Source organism: Varanus komodoensis, unplaced genomic scaffold, assembly GCF_004798865.1.
Source record: "Varanus komodoensis strain SLA01 unplaced genomic scaffold, ASM479886v1 scaffold31, whole genome shotgun sequence".
Lineage (NCBI taxonomy): Eukaryota > Metazoa > Chordata > Lepidosauria > Squamata > Varanidae > Varanus > Varanus komodoensis.
In genome coordinates, this window is record NW_025335780.1 from 620145 (window position 1) to 641362 (window position 21218).

At 50.0% G+C, this 21218-nt stretch overlaps 1 protein-coding gene across 6 annotated transcripts in view; it reads left to right on the forward strand.

The window, feature by feature from the left end:
• Positions 1 to 17937, forward strand: part of OPHN1 (oligophrenin 1) — a 67648-nt gene extending 49711 nt beyond the window's left edge. For all 6 annotated transcript variants that reach the window (XM_044437848.1, XM_044437849.1, XM_044437851.1 and 3 more), the window contains 9 exons: positions 1256 to 1314; positions 2299 to 2404; positions 2883 to 3042; positions 9056 to 9203; positions 10488 to 10793; positions 12614 to 12782; positions 14217 to 14267; positions 14778 to 14830; positions 15908 to 17937. In XM_044437848.1, coding sequence (XP_044293783.1) covers positions 1256 to 1314; positions 2299 to 2404; positions 2883 to 3042; positions 9056 to 9203; positions 10488 to 10793; positions 12614 to 12782; positions 14217 to 14267; positions 14778 to 14820 — 1042 coding nt within the window. In that variant the 3' untranslated portion in view covers positions 14821 to 14830; positions 15908 to 17937. The remainder of the gene's footprint in view (positions 1 to 1255; positions 1315 to 2298; positions 2405 to 2882; positions 3043 to 9055; positions 9204 to 10487; positions 10794 to 12613; positions 12783 to 14216; positions 14268 to 14777; positions 14831 to 15907) is intronic.
• Positions 17938 to 21218: the final 3281 nt, after the last annotated feature.

Sequence of the window (21218 nt, forward strand, 5' to 3'; positions counted from 1 at the left end):
AGGGGAAATGCAGAACTCCTTAAAAGCGAATTGACTGTGCTTCTTCAGCAATATGCCTGCATTACAACCAGCCCCATACTGTCTGCTCCAGTTGGCTTTGGAAGCGTGTGTAGCCCTGCTCTGTGTTGCCTCTGGATGGCGATGCCGAGGAGCAGCCTTTGGACCTTCTGTGGGGAGAGCAGGTGCTGTGCGCGCTTAGGTTTTGGAGGCAGAGTAGCTGTGGAGGACGGGAAAGCCTGGAGGAATGTTGTCCATGGGGTCGTGATGGATCAGGCATGACTGTGCGACTAACAACAACAACAGGATGGAAGACAAGGCTCTTCCGAGATGTGCATTTGGATTGCCTGGTTGAAAGACTGCATGATAGCCACTATCCCACACTGCCAGGTGCATCTTTTGCACAAGCTTCTTTCTGTTTTTAGGGAAACAGATGTCCATGGCTTTAGGTTTTAGGTGCATGTGTGAAAAAGCCCCCATCGTACTAATCCACAGTTTTTGCCAATAAAAGATGGCCTGCATACAGTTAAAAGTCCCACGTGTTTCATAGTTTATTCTTCTGCTTCTCTTGTCAAGGTACAAACCTGTTTTATTTTCTGGGGTTACATCAGGACTAGAGGATCTTTTAAAAATGTTCTGAAATGCTCAGGAGACCAAAGTCTGTGGTTCTAGGAAATGTTTTTGCCAAGGTTGCCAGCTCCAAGCTCAGGGAGCTTTTGGGCTTTTAGGACCAGCATCACTTCTGTGCGTTGGAGCAAATGGGGAATCCGGAGGCTCATCGCAAGATTGACCCTGCCACACCTTTGGCAGGCTGGCCTTGCGGAACAGGAGCTTCTGGCCTCCAAGAAGCCCGGCTCCATCTGGATGCCCTTGCACAGTGACTGCTAAACAATGCCATGACTTGGAAATCCCGATCTACTCATGGCCTACTAGTAATTGTGGCGGTCGCTGGATGGAGAAGCGGTATGGATGTCTCCCAGGATGGGTCAGTCCCGCCCAACCAAGAGTGCAAGACGCTTCCATCTTCTCTTTAAATGGGATACTGTTTAGAAAAATGAAATAAAACCTTCACCAGATCCCAGGGGAAACTGTGGTGTCATTCACAGAGCTGGCTGTAGGCAGACGGCCAATCTTTCTGGAATTAATTTAGGCAACAAGTGAGATATTTAACACAAACAAAGACCAATGCTTCCAGACTAATTGAGAAGATGAAGAAACTTGTACCTCACCTTTGCTTTGGTTTTGCTTCCCTTTGCAGGAACCTCTCTGAACCTGTTATGACATATAAACTTCACAAGGAGTTGGTCTCGGCTGCCAGTAAGTGCCAGGGAGAAACAGGGCAGCTGTGGCCAGGGGAGCCCCTGAAGGCTCTTTGTCACGCAGATGGCAGCTGCATGAGATTCTGGCCTGGGGCAGTGGGCACCGGCTGCCCTCCGAGGCTCCCTGCCGGGAGGGGAGTGGGATGCCTGGCGACAAGCAGCTTCACGTTTTGTGGCTCTTCCTCTTCAGCAGCCATGGTAGGGGTGATCCTGGCTCCTCAGTTAACCACAGTTAACAAAAAAGGAGCTTTTTGTCCTTCTCCGGAGCACTTTGTGCCAATCCACTGTGGTTACACTGCTTATTGCTGCCAATATTAGCCACAGTTAAGACTGTGATGGTTTCCCAGATTCCAATATCTGAAATTCCCGGTGGTTGTAAGTGTGTTTCAGATCCTGGAGTAAGGGAAAATGCGATCAGGCATCTATCACAGCAAGGCTAATGGCTTAATCACAGTTGAGGCAGCTGGAGTAGGCAGCCCCAAAAGTTGCATTGGTCAAGTGTGTATCCGTCCTTTCCAGAGCATGGTACTCACGGCCACACATCGAAAATAATATATATAAAACTTGGCTTTTTTAACTTGGATGTCCTTTTCAGGTATTCCTGCTTCTTCAGGAAATAAGGTCTAAATAAGAACCTGTCCCCTTGTCTGAATCAGGCTCAATTCAGCTGAATCTCCTGCCTGCCCCAACATGGCAGCCGATTGTTATGGTGCTGCTGATGTTCAGTACACAGCTAAACTATATGCAGGGAATTTATAGGCACCATTTTTGTGATGTAAATAGGAGACCTGGGAGGAACCCCGGCAGAACCTGGAATGGGAGATCAAATCATTCCCAGCTCCTTCCCTGTAGTCCAAGCCCAAGTGTCTTCCTGCAAGCTCTCCCTGCTACCCCACTTTATCATTGGGAAAGATGCTCTTTTTGTATTGATGACAGGTTAAAAATTTTGTCTTCTTTGATTGTTTCCCGTCTCCCAATGAAGAATCTGAGAATTTGGACTACAGGCTGGGTGCCATTCATTCTCTCATCTATAAACTCCCTGACAAGAACCGAGAAATGTTGGAAATCCTCATCAGGCACCTTGTGCAGTGAGTTGACGCTGATGTGGTAATGCAGTATCGTACCCTCAGTTTTGGGATTTTATCCTGATTGCTCATCAAATGCGAGCTGATATGTGAGGGTAGCCAGAAGTAGTTGAGGAATAAGCAGAACTCTGCTCCTTCAGAGAGGGTCAACACTCCACCCTTTCTTCATTTCATGTTCTGTGTTTGCAGATGTGGTCCAGGCAGCCTCTTGAGGTGGCAAAACCCATGGAGATAGATAGATAGATAGATAGATAGATAGATAGATAGATAGATAGATAGATAAAAGATTGGCATTTTTAAAGCAACCACTCAAAATGCCAGAGTGTTAGAAGTCTGTGCCCAAAGGCCACCAAGAGCTGCCTGCCTCTGCATGAGGCTCCGGGTTCAAGCTGGGGAGCCTCACCGGCATCCCTCTTCCGCTCTCAGGCTGTTTCCCGTGTGCACCTTGTCTGATCCTTCCTTGCTCTCCCCCCTCTGGCAGCGTGTGCGAACACAGCCGGGAGAACCTGATGTCTCCGTCGAACATGGGGGTGATATTTGGCCCCACCCTCATGCGAGCCCAGGAGGACACCGTGGCGGCCATGATGAACATCAAGTTCCAGAACATCGTGGTGGAGATCCTCATCGAGCACTTCGACAAGGTACTGCCAACATGCCGCCTTTGCTGGATCACTTCTCCAGTAGGGGCTTTCCAGGGTTGGCCAGAACGTAAATAAGGTTCGGGAAAGTGCAATAAACCTTGGTAGATCAGTCAGGCTAGAAGGGATCCAGAGCCCAGGGGCAGGAGACCAGTGCACCGAATGGGAAATGAATCCAGGTGGAGCAATGGAGTCAAGGTAAAGGTGCAGAAGCCATTACCCCCTTGAAATGCAAGGCTCGGAAACGGCAGGTTCTGGGAAGCCAGGACTTGCGCGAGGCACTGACCACTGCTTTGGCAAAGATCAGATGCTCTGCTAATCCTGCTGCTTTCTTTCGCAGAGCTACTGAGGGCCATAAAATATATTTCCCCCACTGCTTTTCACTGGCATAGCAAAGCAGGCTTCAGCTCTAAGGGCTGGATCCAGCCTTGGTCAATTCTTCAAGTAGGCCTTGTTGAAGTCAATGGGACTTAAATCTGCCCACTCCAAAGGTTTGCTAGAGGGGCACTGATTTATCTTTGAGGGATTGTAGAGATAAGATTAACACATTTCAGTGTGGATTTAACATTAACCAGGGAGTTCTCCACAGCTTTAAAAACCAAAATTCCAATTCAAAGGCTCCAGCTTTAAAGAGCTGTTGATTCCCTCCCGAGAGCTGCCCTGTTCATGTCCGCTGGCTCTGCCACTGCTTTTCTTGGCGGGACACCAGATCTGCCGTGCCTGCTTGGGCTGAGCAATTCTGCCCACTCCCTGGAAAAATGCTTGTCCTTTTACCTCTCATTGTGGGAGTTCCGGCCCCTCCTCTGAAGCCGCTCCGGAACAGGTAGAGGCCAGCGACCTGGCTAGGCCTGCCAGGCTTGGAAACAGGTGGCTTTCTTGCCCCTGTGGGCAACAGGGATCCCCCCAGCAGCTCGTAAGTTGGTGCCGAGAGCAGCTACCCGTTGCCTGTGCTGTGGGAGCCCATGGAGGGATGAGAGGTCTTCCTGAAGGAGGTGATTCTGCAGGACTGCTCAACTGGGCCTGACTCGTTTAGTGTGATTGTGGACTCGCTCCTCTCAAAGCCAAGCCAGGAAGGAGAAACATGGCGATGTTGCCCCCATTCCTCTGAATGCCCCCCACAAATCCGCCAGCCCCCCTTCCTACCATGGCACCCCCTTTGGCCTTCCCCAAGCGGCTTCCCCAAGTGCTTTCCATGCGACTGCGTTCGGGTGAGACATGGCCCCGTGTTGGATTCCCACTCTTGAGGTCTTGATGGCGGCTTGCATTGAATTAAAATGTTTCCCAAGAAGATTTACGATAAGCCACGAGTGTCGAAATGAGAGTTCCCCGGCATTGTCGTCGGATGTTCCTCTTCCAGGGCTTTGATTTAACTGTGCGAGAGTCTAGCCAGTGGGGGGCGGGGGGGGGGGGAGCAAGCTATTTCTAATTTCCAAAATCAAGCTTTTTAATTAAAAGAAAGACAATTTCTTTCTGGCCTTTAATTCCTGCAGTGATAAGGTTAAGCTAGTTACACTTTATTAGGTTTGGCGCTTGTAAGTTTGCTTTTGGAGTCTAACATATTTCAGCTCACACATAAGCAAACACTTCAAATGAATTTCAAGCGGACATGATTTATTATTTATGCTCTGAATTATGAAGACTCAAAGGATGGGGAAAATGTTCTGTGACTCGGTGTGGCTAATTACTGCCTTGGGAGCTTTAAACTCAAGCAGTACAGCCAAATTAAAAAGTTGATCCCCTGGAAACAATTCTCAGCCTTTCACAGACTCTGTTTGCAAAGTTTAGATTAGATCAATATTGTTGCACTTACAAATAGTTTAAGTGTGACTTTTATGCCGTTATGTGGTGCAAACCCTGTGGGAACCTGTGTCAGCTTCTTGGAAAGGCTTGGATCATGCTATCTTCTCACTTTAAAAATGGGGGGAAGAGTCCCAGCTATTTGAATTTACGACCTGGGTGCAGCTTAATTCTCAGATGTATCTGTGGCTGCAGACAGTAAACACATTGTAATTCCAAGTCCAGACACTTCACCAAAAAGGCTGTTTTCTGGGGTGTGAAATAGCGTAAAGGGAGCATGCTTGCTACTTTGCATCTTTGTTTGGTTCAACTGCTGATGCAGCCTTTGCTATTTCATGTAATATATTCCCTTTTGTCTCGATATTGGATGGCAGTGAAGGCCAAAGCCCCACCTGGACTCTGAAGATCCTTTCAGCTCCACTTCTGTCCTTGCAGGTCGTGGCATGTGCAGCTTAGTCCTATCCCAGGACTGTCAGCTGAGCTGCCAGCAATTTAACATTTTGAAAAATTGAAGCTTCCACTTTGAGGAGGCAGACTGCTTGGACCACTACTGAATTCTGAACTTTCCAGAGAATCCCGGGAGACTCACAGACTTGAGTTGCAGATCAGTGTTTGGGGGTTGACATGTTCTGGCTGGCATCGGTGGCAAATGAAAAGCGAGGGGGTCTTGTCAGGACCTCCTGCCCTCCCCACGACCTGACGTTGCTCCCCTGAAATGCAGAGGAAGGCATCCCTCTGTCCTCCAGCTATTAATTGGCCCTGGCGAGGGGGATTCTGTCCCAGGGAAACGAAGCCCCCGGCCCTGTTCTAGCTAAGAGCTGGAAGGTGACCAGCTTGCTAAACATGCTGGGCATCCATCTGGCCCAAAGGCGAGCCCACGTTCCTCACTTTCAGCTCCGAGAAGGGAGCTGGGGTTTGGATGCAGACAAAACAGCAAATGGGAGCTGGGCGGTGGGGCTGTCGCTGTCCGGCCAGTCTAAAAGTGAACTCCTGTGCCTGGGCAACTGCCAGGCCGGGGAGCGGGAGGAGGCAGGGCCATCTCGCACGCTCTGAGCTGACGGCAAGCGCGCATCCATTGCCGTCTGGGAAGCAGGACATGGCAGTAAAACAGGGAGACGCTGTCAGTACCAACTTAATCAGTGGAACGAGAGCCACATTTCTTTATGGCACATATTTCGGTCTCTAAACTGAGCCCTGGGGATTAGAAGCCCAGGAATCCCTGCAGCCCATCGTCATGCCTAAATACGCTGGCAGACCTTTGTGAACCACATAAAAACGGATGCTGTGATCTCAGTCCGGCTGTGCCCCGTGACTTCCTTGCCCTCCCCCCACCCCAGCAATCGTGTAAAAATAGTGGGGGAGGGGGTGAAATGCTCTTCTGATGAGATCTGCCTGGGGTGATCTATCTGGAGCACCCCTGGAACGAGGGCTGGAGGCCATCAAGTGGGGCCATCTCCTCCCGCGGGTCGCTCCTCTTGTGCAGGCTTTCTAAGTTGTAAATCACTTTGCGAGAAGGCGGCTATGCCCAAAGAGGCTGTTCCAAAAAGATGGCTGGCTTGGCAGGCAGGGTGGTGGAGCTGCTGCTACATTCAGAGGAACACAGGCCCCAACCTAAAAGTAATCAGGGGACCTGGCGTGCTCCAGTCGCCCGTCGATCTCTTTTTCTTCTCCCGCACTGCTGTCCAAGGTCCTGCTACACGCCGTGCGGCTTCTGGCCAGCTTCTCAAGGGGGGAAAGGGAGAGCTGTTTCTTTGTCATGCTTAGGGCTCTCCGCTCCTCTCCTCCAAAGAGCCTCGGACAGCATGCGTAATCCTCCTCCATTTTTTCTCTTCAACTTGTTGGGTAGATGAGGCTGAGGCTGGCCCAAAGCACCTTCTGAGCTTCATGGCTGACCGGTGAGTAGCATTTAGGTCTTCTGAGTCCCAGTCCAGGACTCTGAATACTGCACTTCACTAGCCCAGTGCCTGGCAGATATGTTGGACCACAACTTCCAGAATCCTCAGCCAGCACAGCCACCTCTGGGCTCAGGGGACCTTGGCTCTGGGCTCCCAATAATCCAATGGGCCACCCAGACAAGGGGGGAGGCCACCTGATGGTGCCCCTGCAGGACCATTTTCATGCATTTTCTGGGGAATCTCTGCATTCGGACATAACACCAAACTGGAATCAACTGTGTTTTCTTTGAAAGTTGAATTTGAATTTGAAAATTCTTGGGAAATGCACGCCATCATTTATCAGGTCTGGATGGAACAGTCACGGTCAGGGGTTGGCAACCTTTAACACTCAAAGAACCTTTTGGACCCGTTTCCCACAGAAAAGAAATCACCGGGAGCTGCAAAACCCTTTTGACATCTACAATGTAGATAACACTGCATATATCATTTTTTACCTTTATGCTATGTATAAAAAAACTATAGTGCATTGCATTTATGAAATCAATGAACTGCTACAGAGAAAACAATTTTTTACTTCTGCATGCAACGAAAACATTTTGAACTCCTAAAAAAAAGGAGTAGATCTATATCTTCATTAAGATTTAGCTGCAGCTCTTGTTCAGTCACTAAAAACTGTTATTTTTAATCTTGCATTATAAACTAGTAGGACTCCTTTCATATATTTTGAATAGGAGAACTGCTTTCTGCAGAGTCAAAGTCAGTGCTAAAGGACTGCATGCATTAAACAGCAAACCCCATAAGTTCATCAGCAGTAAAAGCAAATGAATCTACCCATGTACCATTAAACGTTTGGTTTTCTTCAGAAACTTTTCTTCAATTTATCCATGGTTGGCCTACAGAGGTGTGGGGGTGGAGGGGAAGCTCAGTAAATCGGCGCAGGTCCCAGATCGGCTGTGCCAGAGATATAGGTGTGTTTAGTGACTGATTAGCAGATAAACAGTCAAGTGCTGTGAATTGTGGCAGGTCCCAAGTGCAGCTTTTAACATTCAGATGAAGGAGATGACAGTGGGACAAAGAGAATCTTTTCAGCAGCGTTTGAGCAACATGAGAGCCTGCAGGAAGCTCGTTCCACTCTTTCCCTGCACAATAGCAGAGGAATGTCACAATTTACTTAACCAGCCTCTGTCGCAGTTCGGCCGCTGTGCCAGCGTGTTTTGAATGACGGAGCCGCAGCAGAGGGATTCAAGAGCCACGTGCAGCTCCAGAGTCACAGGTTGCTGATCCCTGGTCATGGTGCTTTGCCAAAATCCAGAAACACATCCTTTGGGTTTCCCCCTTGCAAGCACAGACGAGGAAGGGGTGGAGGGGGTAGGTGAGCCCCCCAGCGCAGCTTTGGCATGCAATTCCAAGCTGCAGTTTGGCATTACAGCTGAACACAGCCAATGGGGCACCTAATTTTGAATTGAAAATGGAAATAAACCCCTTCCAACTATATACTTCAAATTCACAGTCAAGCAGCATCCTGCTCTCTCTCCCTCTCTCACACACACATAATAAGAATGAAAATCAAGTAAGCGTTCTTTTAAAAATCTGCCGCAGAACTTGACCTGGCTTGAAATTTTGCTAATGGCAGCTGACACAGCCGAGAGAGTTCATTGACAGCCGGTATCAGCTCAGTTTCCCTTCGAGAACAGTAAACGTGTTTGTGTGATTCAGCAGAAAACTTTCTCCATATCAAGACCTGCCTTTTTTGTATCCATGCATTGATTGAAGTGCATTAAGACTCATTCTGGTAATTTGTTTAATTTGTTTAGCTATCAGAATGGGTGTGTTTGCTTAGAGATTTCAGAGAGCTGTCAAGCAAAAAGCCCATGCTAAAATAAGAGCAGTCTGCGCAAATGGAGAATTAAAGAAGAATTATGCGCCATCTGCTTTGGGTTCTGATTAAGCAGCGCATTTGCCAGGCTGTCTCTCCTGGGGCTGGTGCCCCTCGGTCTGGCTGGGACACTCTGCCTTTCACAGCTGTGTGAGATGGACAGAAATTCAACTCCCAAAGTGCCTTTTTCACGGCACCCCTGAGCAGCGATTGCTGGGGAACGTTTCTGGCGAATTCCATCTACGAGTTCCTTATTGCTTCCGAGCACATCTTCTCTTAGCTTCAAAACCTATTTCCACCCTGCCTGCCTACTGAAACGTGCAAAAGCTCACCATGCGCTTGCGATTGGGAACAGGGATTCTGCTGAGTTGGTGCTGGACCATGGCAGCCAGGAAGGCTTCAATGAAGCTCCGTGCTCCCGAGTGCTTAACCCTTCTTCCCCCACCAGATATACTCTGGAGCCCCCGAAGACAGTGCTGCGCCACCAGTGCCTCCCCCGCGCGTGGTCACCCGACGGCACAAGCCCATCACCATCTCCAAGCGCCCCCTGAGGGAGCGGCCGGTCTTCTTCGGTGGCTCCGTGGAAGGAACTGGAGGTTAGTTGGGTGGGCTTTGCAGGCACCTGCCCAGCCTCCCCACGTCTTGTCTCAGTGGCATCACAGCTGCACGTTTGCACGGAGAGAGCGGTGGGCAAGGGGAACACAGCTGCTGCGCCTTTGCGAGACAAAAGCTCTGTTATGTGGGAGAAAGAGCGTGTGTCTATATGCAGGCATGGAAATGCAGCTGACCCCTTTGCATCCGCCTGAGCAGCTCTTTGCATCCTAGCTGGAAGCTCATGGTGCATGTTCATTGTTTCTTTCTGATGCCAAGCTCCAAATGAAGCACACTCATCTTAGGAGCAGGGGTTTGACACATTCAAGGCCGCAAAATAATCTGCATCAGTAAATGTGTTTTGAGGAGCACTGGAATGGGTTCGGGTTTATTTAGTCCGGTGCCCTGGGCCCACACCACAAGCAGATGGTGCTTTGCATGAAGTCTCAGCAACCGCCCTTCATGCCTGTGTCCTCTGAGAACCTTACTGGATGACACTGTGGGGATTTCGACGAGAGGCACCCATGACAAAGATGTCCAGGGCAAAGGAAAAAGTCACAGGCTGAGGGATGCCCCTGAAAGCCCCTGGGCTGTGGTGTGAGGGGGAGCAGGTACAGTTTTTTAAAGGAAGTTTGGAGGTGGAATAGAAGGTTCAGCTTCCTCTGCTCCTGTGGGTGGTCACAGTCCAGATCAGGACCCTGCTTACTCCCAAGAAGGCAATTAATTTTTATTTGTATATGTATATTATACATGTATTTTTAGGCGGCCTATAACTGCTGAGGTCTTTCTAGGTGGCTTACAATACATAAAACATAGTAACAAAATAAAGCACATCAAAACCAATTAAAACACTGTGGATTAAAACACCTATGGAAACAATATAAAAAGGGACACAGTGTTCAGGCTAAGTATTTAAAATTTTCCTGAAAAGGTATGTCTTTGCCTGATGCTGAAAGGAAAATAAAGATGGTGCCGGGAGAATTTCCCTGGGGAGGGAGTTCCAAAGATGGGGAGCAGCAGCGGAAAAGGCCCTTTGCTGGTTGCTCCCGTAGAAGTTCTCGTAGAAGGGCCTCCTGAGCTGATCTAAGGGGGCAGGTAGGTATATATGGGTGCAGATGGTCCTTGAACATCATGTCCAGTTTAGCCCTAGCTTTCCAGAGTGACCTGGGGATGCACAGTGTTCTCTTCTGTCATCCACCTTTTGTAGAAAGACAGCTGGGAAAGCTTGGCATTGGCTTGCGCTTGTCTCAGGTCTTCTAATCCGGGATTGCTGTTTGGGTCCCCTCTAGTGGAGGACGGCTACAGCCCCACCCCCAACGGCACGGTCACCTCCGAAGCACCCAAGCCCGTCCTGCGCAGCAGGCTGCCCTTGCAGAAGGCAGGGGACCTCGACCCTGCAAAGGCCAGCTCAGAAAGCAAGCCGGAGCAGTGTTCCGATGTGGATGTGGGGCGCTTGGTGTCCAGACTCCAGGATGGCAGTGCGAGGTTCACCAGCAAAGCTGCAAATGGAGTCACGCCTGTCTCCAGCTCCCTCAAGGCCTCCACTTTGCATGCAAAGAGACTCGCGCCGAGGCCGGGAATCTGTTGCAAGGAAGGTGAGCCTGCTGCAGTTTTGTGTGTGCGTGTGCTTGTCCAAGAGCTATGCCCCTTCTTGACCTTAGCAAAACAGCTTGCATGACCTGAATGTTAGAATGGCATTCGCCACACAGCGCGCTTCCCGTCTTCAAAATCAGTGCAAAGCTGGATGGAAAAGCAGGTGCTAACCATTTTTAAAAAGAGCCTTACTGAGCATTCTGAGGGCCCTGGGATTGACTTGGATGCGCACCATCAAAAGGTTGTTTTTAGCCATTTCAAAGAAGTGAGTGGCAGCCCTTCAGGTGCACCAGGAATACTTTCTTGCCAGGCACCCGCTTACCGAAACGTTAATCTCCGAGCAGCACATCTGCCACGCTGGTGGCTCTGACCCGCCTGCTGCTCCTGATAATAGTTAGCACCGCTGCCTTGCTGACTCAGAGCCAATTTGACAAGCCCTCCAGGTATGCTTGCTGTGATTGGAGGAACAGACACTTCCAAGGCTGCTTTGGACAGAGCTTCATCAAAGAAGTGCAGTGGTTTCTTCTGGAACAACTGAGATGTAATCGTGATGTGTTTCTCTTCCTGGGCAACCTTCTGAATGCAGTTCCCCCTGTTCAGCTTCTCCTCAAGTAAATGCAGTTTAGGTTCTGCCCAAGTGGATGCAAATAGGTTCCAGTACTTGTACTGGGGAGAACAAGCCAGGATTAAGCCATGGCTTGAGGAAGCAAGCCAGAGTCCCCAAGCTTGCATGTCACTGGAAACTTCCAGGTCCCTTTTCCTGGTGTGCTTCAAACTCGAGAAAACTGCAGGTCTCATTGTGGTTTGTTCACATACAGGAGAATCGTCTTCCTCTGAGTCACGCCAAAGACCCTGTCAGGCACTTGCCTTTTCCTGCTCCATCTCTTATTGAGCACCCAGCTGGAATAAATCACTCGTAAAGTGGAAATGTGAAAAGTGTAGCAGGGAAAGATCACCCAGTAAGAATACTGGCTTTGTCTGCAGTGCAGAAAGTGGCTGATTTTTTTTTATTTTCAATTTATAGCCTGCCTTTTTCCTACAAAGGGCTCAAGGCAGCTTACATAATTTCTCCTCCTCCATTTTACTTGGGGGTTTGTTTTCAAGGAGTTAGATGAATTCAGATTGCTTTGGAGGGATTGGTGGCAAAGGAACAGAGATGTAAATCCTTGGTATGTGAACAAATCCTTATGAAAGAAGAACTTGGGTGTGTATATGTATCCCCTCCGTCACGTGATGGAGTCTGTGGTGGCAACACGGCTCCAGTCTTCCTGCGGATCCTTTCCAAACTGGATTCAGGCCTGGTTTGGGGACGGAAACAGCCGCAGTTGCTTTGGTGGGTGAGCTGCAGTGCAGAAACACAAGGATTTATGGTTGAGATTCCAGAGATCACAACCGGCCCTTGTGTAGTGGATCAGCCACTTGAACACTGGTTCAGAACATCGACTGGACTAGATGGCCCTGAGGTCTGATCCAGGATGGTGCTTCTAAATCTCACCTGTACTAGATGAAAGCAGAGGGGCACCAGGGTCCTTCGCACCTCGATGACACTGCTGCGCACACCCCTGGATATGCTCTCCCAGTGCTGCTGCTGCAGCTGAACCTTACGCCAATCCAGATGTTTCCATTTAATCTCCTATGCTTGCCTACTAGTGGAAGGTTATAATTTGTGTATTTTTGATCCTTGCATTTCTTCCTTCCTGTCCCATAAAATCAGTGCTCCTTCTAGAAATGAAGGACTCTGCGGGACTGTCGGCACATCTGTGCCTTCCCATCCTTCCGTCATATCACATGCCTTGCTTGTGTTTGTAACTTTTCCACTCAGGGGAGTATGATGGTGTCATTAAAGCGCGATCACCTGGGGAGAAGCCGGTGATCATGCGTCCTCCCGTGAGACCGCCGGACCCTCCGTGCAAAGCCCCTGCACTGCAGAAGCCCGAGGCGAAGCCGGAGCTGATCCTGGGGGCAGGGACAGGAGAGGCGGTTCCCTCTGTGTGAGTACCAGAGCAGGACAAGACAGAGCAAAGGACCTCTCTGATGGGAGGGGAGAGCCAAAGGGGTGCCCCGAGGGGAGATGGCGCCAAGTGGGCATGTCTGGGGGTGTGACAAGGACACCAGAATGTCCCAAGAAAGCTTTAATCTGCCCTTCCTCTGCCCATGGTTCAGTCCATGCTTGGCTTCAGGAAAAGGAGCAGCCCATGCAGTCTTCCCTGGGGAAGAGAAAACTCTCTGCGAGGAATCCAGGAGGCAAAAGGTGGCACAGACCTCACTCAAGAAGGGCTTCCTGCTTTTGGCCTCCAGGAACTCCCTTTCGGCCGCTCCTGCTGCTGTAATATAGCTATGGAGGTCAAATTTTTCAAGAGTGTATCATTTTCCTGTTAACCATTTCTCAGGAAAGGTCAGCTAGCGATGGTGACAGCTGTCCGCCTTGTGTCTCACCCTCACTTTCTGCATCGATGGTTCCCGCCTTTGCATCTGAGCAGTGGCCTTTAAGTGGAACACGAGTGCACAAGTTACCTTTGGCTTGCCGAGCAAGACCAGTTGGGCCAGACTTTCCCCCATCCAGCAAGAAATTACCCAGCATGCTGAAGGCAGAATGGTGAAAACTTGGCTCTTGGTGTGCGCTTCCTCCCTGGAGTTGCGCTTGCCTAGGGAAGAGAAAAAGTGGAGGAGACATTGGACCAAGTGAAGAGACAAAGTGGAGGAGGCATTTCAAGATGTGATAGAGAGGGGATGTTGTTTGCAAGATGGTGAGGAGTGACCAGAATTTTTGCTGGTCTCTCCAAGATGGTCTGTTGTCCTTTCTGACAAGCCACGCACAAGCCATTGCTCTGAAAACAAGCCATCCAGAACAATCTAGCAACAAGCTGTGGGTCCTCAGGGTGGTCTGGGCAGGGTGAACAAACCACCCTGAAGGAACCAGGCCATGGGTGGTGTTGTATGAACCGGGTCTGTGTGATCTGCACCTGAGTTTTCCTGTTGGGAGATTTGAACTGCATCCCAAAGAAAGACATTTTATGCTCTCCGTAACTGTGAGAGAGGGGCGAGGGGAAGCACCAGCTGAGCTTCACGGCTTAATGGGGGGCAGGGTGTGGGGAGTGAGGCAGGGGAAGGTGCCTCCTGCCCAAGAGACCCTTCTCATCTGGAGGGGGTAGTGGGGTTTGCACGGCACCATGCACATCCCGGTCTTTTGTCCCCCGGAGTCTTGTTTTTAAATTAGATTTCCTTTAAATCTGTGGATGGCAGAAGCCACTGCTTCACTGTGGGCAGCTTCGTTTGGTAAACCTTCCAAGTCGGGGAACCGACATTGGCCAGCTGTAGTTTTCCCCCGCAATCCCTTTCTACTCTGCTGTTCTGAAAACTTTTCCCAGAGTACCACTCCATCATTATCAGCAAAATGAATGCTCTGTGTTGCCTGCTTTTTGCAGAGTGGCCTCCAGAACAAAGTTTTTTGAGGGGGCTTCCTTCAGGAGAGGAAGGTAAGGAACACCAGTGTGAAAATGCCCCTGGGATTCTTCAGTGCAGCATGCTTATGGGGGGAGAACGCTATGGACTGAGAAAGATATTCAGAAAGAATTCCTGCTCCTATCTGCCTGCAGCTCCTGGCGGGGATTCAAAAGTTTGTTCATAACCATGACCCCTGGATCATGTTGTTAGCACTAGATGCATTGATGGCTAAATCTAAATGTCCCAACTTCCTGCTGTGAGGCAGGTTCAGGGACTTGGCTCTCCCGGGACTGTAACGTGATCGGACTCTGCATTACAAAGGGCATCGAGGGAGCTTCCCGGCGGGGGTCTTCTGCACTGTCATCCTGGCTTATGCCCAGATGTCTACAGGCCCGTCTGCATGCCCTGATGCTAGCCTGCCTTCTCTGTGCAACCATAACTGACACAAGGGGTGTCGCTGTGACGCTGCCCTTGCCTCACTGGAAGGATTGCGGAGAGGGCTGCGTTGAGCGTCTGAATTTGCTTCTGTCTGTCTTTTGCAGCTCTTCGTCCCCCCAAGGCAGACTCCCGAGCGATGAGGGCTGATGGGCTTAAGGTATGTTTTCATTGCACAGAAAGCAGGTGGCGGGTCCAAGAGATGTCACTGCCGGTGGTGGGAAATTCCAGCTGGGGATTTCCTCTCGGTTGTGCTCTGAAGCCCGCACCATCTGGAATATTCAGGGGCACATGCATGGAACGCCTAACTAGTGAGAACCGCTTTGGCACCTGCTTGCCGCCTCTCCTGTTATGTTCTTAGACTATGCCTTGTTCAACAATTGGATACCATGGCGCCTCCTTAATAGGAACGCGTTGCATTTGGCTAATTGCTGATGGTGCCTTCGAGCACATGCCTCTTTGAATCACAGCTTTTGACAATGTCCGATGGTTGCTTCTTTGGGGGAGGAAGTCGTTACACAGATAAACTTTGTACTGGAACAGTCTTTAATATTCATTGACATATGTAATCTTTTAAACTATTAACCTATTTCATGGAAATTAATGAATGGAAGAAAAAATGAATTCTCTGTACCAGTTTGTGAGCTAAAAGACAGATCTTCCAAATAGTTATTATGTATTAATTAAAAGCTTTTCTATCCCGTCCCCTACAAACATCTTGGAATGGCTTACAATACAATGTAGGAAGGAAAAGTTGTCACCTCCCACAGTGCAATGGAATGAGGACCTGACAGGGGCTTTGATATGCAAATGAGATACTTATTTAGATACTTGGACCACTTTTGTTGGACCCTATGTAGGAAATTGCTAGAAAGTCATATGCATTTCGTACAAACTCATATATCTATATTTAAAGCATCAGGGAAACGAGGCATTTTGGGTGCTGGCAGGCACCATGCTGGGGCTTCTCCTTGGGTGCCTTTGGGGGCGCCCATAGGTGCAGCTTTGAGGACTCCCGCTCATGCGGCTGCGCCTGGCAGGTCCCATATGCTACAGCTCCCCCCATAGGCTCTCCTGCTCCCTGGCAGATCAGTCATTCCACACGACAGTGCCTCTTGACCCTCTCACTGCCACCAGGGAAGGGAGTATTCCTCGGGAAGAACGTTTCCATCTTTCCTTGCTCAAAAGTTATCAGCTGCCGCTGCCATTCATTCCTTTTCCCTTTCTTTCACTACAGCCAAGCTTCTGCCATTGCCTGCATCCAAAGAGCACTACTTGTTTTCCCGTGGATTGCTTGGCAGAGGCTGACTGCAGGGCACAGCTGGCCAGGAAGGACCCTTGATGGGACGTGGAAGTGGAGTAGAGCCATTCATTCCAGCCGAGTTGATTCACATTCCTTTTCTTGGCAAAGAGGTGTTGCCTGGCAATTTCTGAGGTGTGCACTGACTCAGCTTCTGCCCGTTCTACTCCCTTGAGGAAATTCCCCTTTGGAGGATCCGTGCTGTCGATATACTGGCTGTGTTAAAACAATTGCTTGAAGCTGTTTTTCCCCACCCTTTTGGAAAAGTGCGGAGGGACAGGGGTCATGAGTACCGTGTTCAGTCTCCAGCAAGGCTGTTCTTGAGGCACTGCTGAAAACGCTCCTTCCCAAGCCAATGGATTGTTCTCCAGGCCTACCATCCGTCCGCCCTGCCTGCTCCACCTTCGGCACGGCTGAGACGGGGGCATGTCGGTTTCTTTCCAATTCTTCATGAGAATGTGACGGTCTTTGCAACTGGGATCCACCCTCATGCCAAGAATGACACTAGTCCCTGAAGATGCCCAGCCTTCTGGTGACATGTTCTCCTACTATCCAGAGCAGCGGCCAGCAATGGAGGCAGGAGATGTTCCAAACTGTGACTGCTGTCCACCCTTATGGAGGCTGCTTTCTGCTCGAAAAGCAACTTCGGACTTGCTTGGAAGGAGGCGAGACTGTCATGGAGTGCCACGTTCATTCCGACGCTAATCGTAGTGCAGAGAGAGTCTGTGTGGATGCCAATACCCTTTCACCAGAGCTGTGCATGCAGCTCAGCCTCTGGGGTACCTCCTCTCCTCTCCTCTCCTCTCCTCTCCTCTCCTCTCCAGAAGGTGTGGCAGTGGGGACTTTGTGTCTCATCACAGACGCTTATTTTCCTAGGTCCACTTTGGGTCCCCGCATGGTCTCAGGCAGCATCTTCTCCCAGAGCACTCCAACAATCACTGTCCCATCTCCCATCAAGGTGTTGTTTTTCAGGCTGCAACACCCTTGCATTCCGTTCATTAGAGGAACCGGGCGGATCCTGCAGCCCATCCCACTCTGGGGGACCAATGCCCAAAGCGTCAAGGCGGCACACTCCAGCAGGACTTGGCAGCCGAGCATGTCGCCTCCCTTTGTGTGCAGCCCTGCTTCACTCCCAGGCAGAATGCTGACTTTTGTGGCACATTATGCAGGAGAACATCATGAACATCCATTCTGTGCTTCTTTCTGTGTGCACATGCTTAGCAGTGGCAGAGAAAATAAAATGTGCAACGTTCGGCTGTGTTGATCTCCATCTGTGCTCAGCCTGGCTACTCACTCGAACCCTCTAAAATTGGCATTGAAATAAAAGACTGTCGTTGAGTCCACGTCGTCTGGCTTTTAGCTCTGGGCACAAGTCGGACAACGCAGTGGGAGGCAGAAGTGGTGGAATCAGAAATGGGCACCCTCCGGGTTTAAAGGGGCACCCATCAAACCTGAAGCCTTGGATCAGCCTCCAAGTTGGGGAAGGCTGCCTTAGATCAAAGCTCTCATTTTGTCTGGTCGGGTTGGATTCTTGGGCTTTCGGTGGCAAAACGCAGAAGTGCAAAACGCGGGCCGATTCGTCCTGTTCATTCCTTGTTCCAAGTACACAGGTAGTGGATTGTGCAGCTGCTGCCAGTCAGTGCATGGGAAACGATGAGGGGGAAGTGTTAGAAATCTGATCCGCCCTGTGTAGTGGCACAAGAGCATTGTTCATTGCAGCTTTTCAAGTCCACTTCGTGTGGCCGTTTCTCCATAGAGACGTGGTCACACAGGTCGACTGGGTATACTTTTCTCAGGCCTGCTTTTCATCATAAGCTAAAGATGTCCAGCAATTCAACTCTCTATTTTGTGAATTTCAAGGCACTTAAGATATCTTCCATCTGATGTATTTTTGTTTGGTAAAGGATTAGATTAGTTGTAATAATGTTTATAATGTTTCCATGGATTAAAAGAAGATCTACTTCATAGCCTTTGTCTGTGTTCTTTTCTTTGCAAAGCTACGCAGCCCTTGACCAACTTCTTGCACACGGTTTGTCAGGGAACGGCTGCGTGTGCAGGAGCGTTTTGCAGCAGCTGCTCTCCCCAGTCTGCCCCCGTCGATTCCATTGCATTCGTGCAGGGTTCAGCTCCCATTATCCCCAGCCAGCATTGCCATTGGCCACACTGTCGCATGATGGTGGTTCTGACAGTGCAAGATATCCCGGGGCTTGAGGGGGTTACCCATCCCAGGCATTTCCTTTAATGTTTTAGCTTTTTAATTGTTAAAACGTTTCTCAGATTAGATTGTATGGAGCTTTCACTGCGTTTTACAGTCTTGTTTTTATGGACTGTTGTAAACAGCCCGGAGAGCTGCAGCTGCGGGGTGGCATAGAAACAAAACAAACAGTCGTAACAGCAACTTTATCCCGCAGACCTTCGTGTGAACCCTGAAGACCCGAGCCCGGCCTATTTGCATAGCCCACGGCTGACGCAGCTCTCGATGCAGTCGAGTGGGACCGCGGCAGGGCCCAGAAGCCGACTCTCCGAGGGAAGAGCCATTCTATAAGTCCCCGCCTGAGATCTCGTTCCTTGGCAACACTGCTGATGCACCTCCATGTCGCAAGAGCTCGGAACGAAGTGTGCACAGCTCTTTCAAGGTCACCGATGGCACAACCAGAGTGCAGGAGGGGATGGCATTGCCGCCCGTGCGTCTCCCGGACCGGTGCCGTCCCTGCAGCTCCCGTGTGCATTGGCTCTTAAAAGAGAACAGATCTTGAGACTGGTTCAGAGACAACCGTCAAAGGCTTCACATGCTTAAAAATATCTTACCTGATGGGTTGCCTCAGCTTTCCTTGCTTCCTTGATCCAGCTGGCTGCTCTTGGGTAGAACAGTGCTCCTGATTGTAAAAATGCCTGGCTTTGCTCTACGCGCACGTTCCAGCAGGTGCATTTAGCAGCCCTGCACAGTTTGGAGTAGGAGATCACCCTTGTGCGTGATTTCAGATGCCTGGTGAGATTTCCTGGTTTTGCTGCCCCATGTACAGTAAATGTGCTTAAACTGAATTTATTCTGATTGATTAATATTAGGCGGAGAACCATCTTGTAAATGTGACTGTAAACAAGAATGTTAAAAGACGCACCCTCTCTTGCACAAGAACGAAAAGGAACGAATGTGCTGTTTCCCCCCGAACTACGCAGATCTATTTATTTATTTTTTATTTATTTATTAAAACATTTCTATGCTGCCCCTTGCCGAAGCCTCGGGGCGGCTCACAACATACAATAAAATGCACAATAAATTAAAACAATAACAATTAAAATATATATATTAGAATAAAATAAGCCGCCCTGGCCAAATAAAATTTCCATGGTATTAACATTTAAAATGCTGCTTAAATAAAAAAGTCTTCGCCTGGCGCCGAAAAGCAAATAACGACGGCGCCAGGCGGACCTCTCTGGGGAGCGCGTTCCATAACTTAGGCGCCACCGCTGAGAAAGCCCTCCTCCGAGTAGCCACCCTCCTAATTTCCTTCACTGAGGGCTCCCGGAGGAGGGCCTCTGCCACCGATCTCAGGGGGCGGCTGGGCATATATGGACGTAAGTGCTCCTTCAGGTAACCAGGACCCAAGCCGTTTAGGGCTTTATAGGTCATCACCAACACCTTGAATTGGGCCCGGACATCAATGGGGAATCTATGCATATATATTATGGTTATTTAGCGGTGTCCTTTAGCCTATTAAAAAGGATTGAGCGCAATCTAGCACTGGCTTTTCGGGCAGCAAAATGTGATAAAAGATGGGGTGTGCAGGACAGTCCTCGTGCATCAAGAGAGCCCTGGCCAGAGTTCAAGAACGTCGCCTTCAAGGAGGGGCGATGGGCAGCCACAAGGAATGCGGACAAGCCTATTGGGTCGCGAGACAAGATCAAGGCTGAAGCGGAGCTCCATGAATTTAAGAGCGCAGCAAGAATTCCTGGCTGTGCCTGAGGGAAACTCTTGCTTAGCAAGATGAAAATCTTGCCAGGGACTTACATCTTTAAAAAAATCCCTGTATTTCGCTCATCAATTCCCGTTTGGAGGCCCCGCTTCGTTTCCAAGGATGAACATCAAAGACTGGCAACAACCTGCCTTAGAATTCCCCTGTTGGAGCCTGAAATGAAAAGATGGAGCTCATTGAAGATTAAGTGATGAAAGAAGTCTGATGGGAGAAGGTGGGAAATTACCCGCCCAGCACAGGCCCTCCTCCTCGGTGCCATCGCAGCGGCAGAACTCCCTGGCCTGCGTGGCAGGCAAATGTCCAGTCCTGGCCTGGCTGGACCAGGACTGGATGGAAATGCTGCCTCGAATGGGGAAAGGATTCTCCATAACCCATTCAGACAGGATGCACATCAGGCATCTTGAAGCAGCCTCGACCTATTCCTGGGAACCCTGGAGTTCTCCAGGTGGCGGGAGCAGGCCCTCTGAAGGGGGGTTTGCTGAGCAAGGTAGCTGAGGGTGGTTTAATAAATAAAAGCTCAAGGAATGCTCCCATGCACGCCAGGGAGCCCTTCCCAGTACAGGTGTTTCCCATTTGCGAGGCCTCCTCCATGTCTGCCCAAGATGTGGTTCCAGAATTTTCGAAGGCATCCTGCAGATCTCTTTTAGCTGGAGTGAAGGTAAAAAGCCGAGTGTCAGCTCTTGTGGCAGCTTGTTCCCGACATTCACGATTCTATAGCGTGTGCACATGGTAGCCAAAAAGCAACAGAGAAGAGATAGTGTCACCTAAGAGGCTGCTGCAGGCATGTCTCATGCAAGCACCCCAGAAAGGGGCGTGGGTTTGCCTTGAACTTGCACCTGCCGGTGTGCCTGCAGCCATGCAAATGCAGAAATGAGGGGCCCGAGTGAAACAGGGCTTGGTGCGCAGGAGGTGCAGGCGGTGCCCAGGGGCTGCTGAGCTCGACAGAGGCTGTTGTGCGGGCAAACCGTGAATGGACAGCTTTAGGCCCCCACCCACCCTGCTCTCCCTCCTTGTCACAGGTCGAACTGAAGGGCGGCTGGGGGCTTTGCTATATGAGGCGTTCATAGTGCTCAGACATTCCCTCCCTCACAGGAGCGCCCAGGGCCTTTCCACTACGCCACCGTCCTCCGGAGCCTCTCCCATGTTTTCCAGGCTTTTTCATGGGCGTTTTTAGAGCAAGAAAAGTCTGCTATTAAATTTCAAATTGCAACAAGCAGAACAAAGGCCTCCTGAAAGTCACAAATCTGCTGCAGTGCAGCCATTTCAACAGTGCC